Source organism: Dipodomys ordii, unplaced genomic scaffold (genome assembly GCF_000151885.1).
Source record: "Dipodomys ordii isolate 6190 unplaced genomic scaffold, Dord_2.0 Scaffold65, whole genome shotgun sequence".
NCBI lineage: Eukaryota > Metazoa > Chordata > Mammalia > Rodentia > Heteromyidae > Dipodomys > Dipodomys ordii.
Window position 1 is genome coordinate 9,493,151 of NW_012267281.1, and position 6,000 is coordinate 9,499,150.

At 40.6% G+C, this 6,000-nt stretch overlaps 1 protein-coding gene across 1 annotated transcript in view; it reads left to right on the forward strand.

The window, feature by feature from the left end:
* The window catches only part of Tgds (TDP-glucose 4,6-dehydratase), a 40,853-nt gene extending 40,152 nt beyond the window's left edge, over positions 1 to 701 (forward strand). Inside the window, exon 11 of the mRNA XM_013022970.1 lies at positions 555 to 701. Within this exon, the coding sequence (XP_012878424.1) occupies positions 555 to 701 (147 nt within the window). The remainder of the gene's footprint in view (positions 1 to 554) is intronic.
* Positions 702 to 6,000: the final 5,299 nt, after the last annotated feature.

Consider the following 6,000-nt stretch of genomic DNA (forward strand, 5'->3'; position numbering starts at 1 on the left):
TTCCTCCAATTGCATATTCAACAAACCATGAAATCTTCAGCACAAAGAGAAATTGCTTAGTTCACTTTGTGTGAACCATGTGATTATCACCAGATGCATTTTCTTCTCCGAGTGGCAGACCCGTCCAGGGTTTAAATTTAACATAGAAAACAGCCTGTTTGTCCTTCAAATCTGCATTCTGCTACAAATTCCTTCTGCCTACCCACACCTAGCCATCTTCTTTTTCTACTCTGAACTTCTAGGTTTATAATTCCTGTCAGGTATAGTCAATGAACAGATGTTTTATACAGCTGCAGTTAGTGTGTGCTAGAGAACACGAGCCCAGGGATGGCTGGGACTGATTGAATCCCAATCCTACATTTTTTCTATGAGACATAGGAATTCTAAAGTTAGAGAGTGGAGAGGGAGCATCAAGTTGCTTGGGTTTCTGCTATCATTTCCTCTATGTTTTGGTCTACTGTGCAAGTTGTCTGGTGGTTTCTCATATTTTTCTCCACATTTTCTCTGGGTGACTTCATTTTGAATCTCTACAGCTCTCAAATCTGCCCTTGTAGTTCAGAGTTCTTTCTTGTATCCTGGAGGCACACATTGGAGGTCGCATGGTGTGTCCCAATTCATCTGTCAGTTCTCCAGCTGACCATCCAGGTGATCCTCTGGTGCAAGGCAGTGTGAAATCTACACAACAGCAGCAGCGTCTTTAAGATGGCTTGCACTGTACCTGTAGGCTGCGGCTCAAGCTTTCTGGAAATTCATAATTTTTCTAATAGCTTCTGTTCCTGACAGTAGCTATAGAACTTCTGAGAACTACATGTGGCCTGTCTTGAGATTTTGCAATAGTCTACTTTGTTGTATTAAAGGCTATGCATGGAATACATGGACTGGCTTCTGTTTCTTAGCTAAACACCACCTGATTCCATATTTGGGAAGGAGTAGCAGCAGCCACCCGATAGCAACACCTCATGTTAAACATGAGGCCATCCTTTATTTCCCATCCCTCACTGTCCACATCCATTTTGCTTCCAAATTCTCTGAATTATAGCCATATTGAGGGCCCCCATTTTTTCATTTCTCAGTTTTCCTGCACCATAGTCCCTTTTCCTAAGTATTCCCTGCCCTGCTCAGTCAACTCCTATTTATCCTTTCTTTGCCTAGCTTTTCCTGATACTATTCTGACGGGATTCTCACATCTCATCTTGTGGTTCTGCAGCATTCAACTATCTAGACACTCAGCTCAGGCAAGTTGCCCCAACTGGCAGTTTCCAGGGAACCAACCTCTAACTTTGTTATTTCCAATAAACTTGGCAGTGGTCAGTAGCCTCTTAGGACTGGAAGAAGTGGTTCAGTGACTTCAACTTGAATTCAACCTTAGTGAGGCACATCAGTCCCTTCTGTTTTGAAGACTTGGTATAAGCACTGGTAGTTCAAAAGAAAATTCCTATTTGCCACCTCTGCTTCCTCTGTCAGACAACCCTCAAGCTTGTTACCTCAACACTGCATTTACCTTTTTCCTGTATTTCATCAGGATGGAACTGGTGTCAATGCATGGCACCTAGACAGATTGGGCTGCAGCCTTGTCATCTTTGGTTCTGTTTGCTCTGGCTTGAACTCAGACCCAGTGCTCTGGCTGTCCTGCATTCCATCCTTGATTTTTAAAATTTGGATCAACGGAAAAGGTGGGACAAGTCAAAGGCATCTTGATTTATCCTTCAGCCTGGACCCTTTTTGGGGCCAACTTTGTTCCAAATGGTGGATGTAGGCTTTGGCTGAATCCTCCTAGATCTGTCTCCTTGTCACAAGGTACTCTCAACATCTTAGAGTTCTAGCAAGTCCACAACAAGTAGCTGCCCATCATTTCCTGTGTTATTTCTGATAAAAAAAAAGATGATTGCACATTGTTATATAAAGTGCTGGTTGGACTTAAATGTACTTTAAGCTCAGGATTATTCCACAGATGCCAATAAAACTGTAACAGACCATAGTTACCTGTCCACGTGATAAATCCAGGTGCTTCAGGAAGCACTCTTGAGTGGAGAGAGTAATTTATGTGCCCAGATGGAACAGTTCACAAATCCACTTACCATTTGCAACATAGAATGGGAAGTGGGAAGTGCTCCGTTATTGTCTCAAAGGAGATAAGGAAGGAGACACCATCAATTTCATTTCTGAGGGTGTTAGTCTTGGGAACAACTTGAACTTGTCTAAAAGGCACATTCTTTCACAAGCAAGAACTCAGATATGAATAATGTGAAATTACAAAACAGTCCTTCATCATTTTTGAAAGACATTGGCAACAACTGGCATGTTGTCTGACCATGTCATGTCTTCCTAGCTTCTGTTCATTCTGTCTTTTAGAGAGAACTTTTAATCATCTGCCCATTCAATCTCCCTCATTTCCTTTTCAAATCTTATTATCTCCAGGAAGGTGGGCATGGTTACACCCTTTTCATGCTATTCTGGAGTTCTACTGGGTTTAGGACACTGCAAAAGGTGTTTTTCTTAAATATTTCATATATTTCTTCTTCCTATATTCACTTATATACTTCGTATGTGTGTGTCTGTGCATGCACCTGGGTGTTTGTGTATAGGGCAATACAATATTCACTTGCATGCAATATTGGAAATATGTGGATTTATTGAGTTGATGCAGCAATGTGGATCATGTGAAATTGAGTGGAAATATCCCATGCCGAGTCAGTATTTTGGTGAATGAAGCTGTGTAAGGTCTGGGTTGCACTGAACAATTTGAACCTTTCTCTAATTCTGGGTTTTCAACCTTCATAATGATTAGAATTCTTACTCATACATTTTTATTTTTAGATGCATGAAACAGCTATTTCTTTTTTAAAATGATTATTGTAAATGTGATGAACAGGAGAGTTACTTAAGTAAGGTAATGAGTACAGCTCTTTTAAACACAGTTACCCCCTCCCTCATTTTTTCCCACTCCCCTCCTCCCTAAGTTGTAAAGTTCATTTCCAACAGTGTCTAGTGAGTATCATTGTTGCAATAGTTCATCCTTTGTCCTGCTGTTTCTGTGATTCTCTTTCCCTGTACAGATCAGATAAGCCTATACACAATAGAAAGGTACCAAAAACTAAAACAGAAAGAAGAAAATAGAAATAACTGCATACAGGACATAATAAGAATCTCTTTTTTCCCCCATTTTTTGAGTTCAATTTGATAAAGTTTCATTATATATGCATTTAGTGATTGGGCTATTGTGATCCTCTGCTAAGAATATCATAGACATATTCTAGTTATTACAAATGAGGGAAACCATGAAACCTATATTTCTTTGGGCCTGGCTTGCTTTGCTTAACATAATTTTTTCCATTTCCTTATGAAGGGAGCAATGTAGTTCTTTCTGATGGTAACATAGAACTCCATTGTGTATATATACCACATCTTTTTGACCCATTCATCTACTGAGGAGCATCTAGCTATGGGAAATAATGCTGCAATGAATATTGTTGTACTTTATTATGGCCTTGTTTGTGGTCATTTGGGTAAATGCCCAGGAGTGGGATTGCTGGGTCATAGGGGAGCTCTATGTTTAGTCTTTTGAGGAACCTCCACATTGCTTTCAGAGTGGTTGAACAAGTTTGCACTACCCACAGTATACTAGCATTATCTTTTGGACACATCCCCTCTAGCATCTGTTGTTATTAGATTTCTTGATAATGGCCATTCTAATCGGGGTGAAGTAGAATCTCAGTGTTGCTTGGATTTACATTTCTTTCATGGCCAGAGAGGTTGAGCATTTCTTCATTTCTTATTTCCTTTTCAGAGAAGTCTCTTTTTAAGTCTTTAGTTGTTAATGAGGTGGCTGTGACAAAGCTATTTCTTTAATCAATTAGAAGTTATTTGTCTGAAAGAACCTTGGGCTGTTTTTGCGACTCGATTCTATTTCCAATTCCTTTAAATGATTCTTAGTGTGTCTTGTGGTATTTAGCACTGTCTGATCACATGACTAAATTTATTTTTTCAGTAGACATTTATACAGTTCTTAATAAAAGAGGCAGTGTGTGCGAAGCCCAGTGTGGTTTTCACACGCCCCATGTGTTTTGTTACATTTTTGTTTTCTTTGTTGTTTCCATGTCTGTGCCCTGGGTGGGGGACTAGGGAGACAAAGACAAGTCAGCAATGCCTTTACAATTCTGATCAAACACAGAAGTAGATAAAGTAACAAGACGATTGCAATGCTAGGTCTTGGGGCCTGTGGTTAGGAAAGGGGACAGAGGTGGTCATGAAAGCATTGAGGGTGGGAGAAGAGGCCCATCCAGGCTTTATAGGAAGGAATGTGGGGATCCCAAATAACAAACGTTATGCAGGAGCAGGGGTGTAGGAAGTGCATTCCAGAAGGTACATGGTATATGCCAAGATCCCAGACCTGTGAGTCAGATGCTCAGAGGCAGTTCGGTGCAGCCGGAGGCCTACAGCCCAATTCACAAAAGGGAACTGGGGAGAGGTAAGTGGCTTGGTCTATTACGCTGTAAGGAGAGTGGTCTTATCCTCCAGACCACAGAGGCACCCCAGAGCCAGGACTAGGAAACAGTCTCAGAAGGGTCTCATCTATTGACCATAGAAGCTTAGAATTCCTCCCCAGTCATTCTGATTAGCAGGGCTTTTTAAGGTTGGCCACGTTAAATATGTAACCCCAGATGTTGTCTTTCTTTGGGAAGTGGTTTTTCACCCTTCTCTGAAGCGTTCCAGGGGTGAGAAGGTTACCCCATCCTCCACCAGCTGCTCCATTTTATCTCGGAACTGGCCTTGCTACTGAGAGCATGCTTCCTTATAGTGCGGCTCCACCTAGTTACACACACACACACACACACACACACACACACACACAATTCAAATCCTCCATCGCTCCAACAGCCCTTCACATTTTAAAACCTGACTTTTATGTTCCTTCTGAGTGTTTCTCCTCCATTTTGAAGCTGGTCTAATTTAAGACACATCACACTGACGGCTCCATTTTCATGACAGCACTGCTGTTCTTCATAGAATTCGAGGCATTTCTTTCCTGCTCTCTATCTATGTCCCCTTTCCTGAGTACTCACAGAGTAAACTGATTTAAAAGACCTAAGTAGAAGGGAATTCTTCTGCAGTAAATGTGGCTATGACAACTCTGTCACTTCTGCGCAGATCTTCCCTGGGGCTCAGTGTAACCCACACAGCTCTTTTTCTTATCCAGATACTACTAGAAATGTGAGAGTTGACTGATCTGTGCTGAGTGCATAATAGAGCTATTGAAGGAATAAAAGCAATGATCCATAAACTGGTCTGCTGAATACCTGGTGTATAATATGAATAAGAAAAAATTAGCATGAGAAATAATTAGGGTGACAATAGAGACTTTTTTGAATATGTTTATTATCTTTAAGTAGTTGTACAAAGGAGTTGTCAGTCAACAAAGCAGTTTATGAATACAGTGCCTCTTGATCAATGTCACCCCTTTCAACATTCTCACCCATCCCTCCTATCATACCCTCACTTTTCTTAATTTCTAGGTCAAGTATTGAAATTTCTTTTTTGTCAGTTAACAAAGCAGTTTAAGTATGCAATGCATCTCAACCTGTGCCATCCCTTCAACATCTTCACCCTCCTTGCCACCCCATCCCTTCCCTTATTTTTCTCTGTGGTATAGTCAATACATTCTTGCTTGCATTCGACTCATTCCCTCCATTCATTCTTTTACTCCTCCCCCCTTGTCCCTGCCTTCTTTCAAGTGCCCATTCCCTGGTATTTATTTTGTTGGGCTCTGGCTTAGTCTTTCTAAAGAATTAAACAATATGCGCTCTCCATCCAGTCTATTATACTTCAGTCAATTCATTTATACCTACTTGCATACCACACCAGGTGTGTACTTACAGATTTATTTACTTTTTAATCACCAAGACAATAGATAATATTTAGTGGCAATCACTTTTTCCTAATATGATATGTAGCATACTATTCATGCTCTGGACATGTTTACCGATAATTGAAGTTTAACAT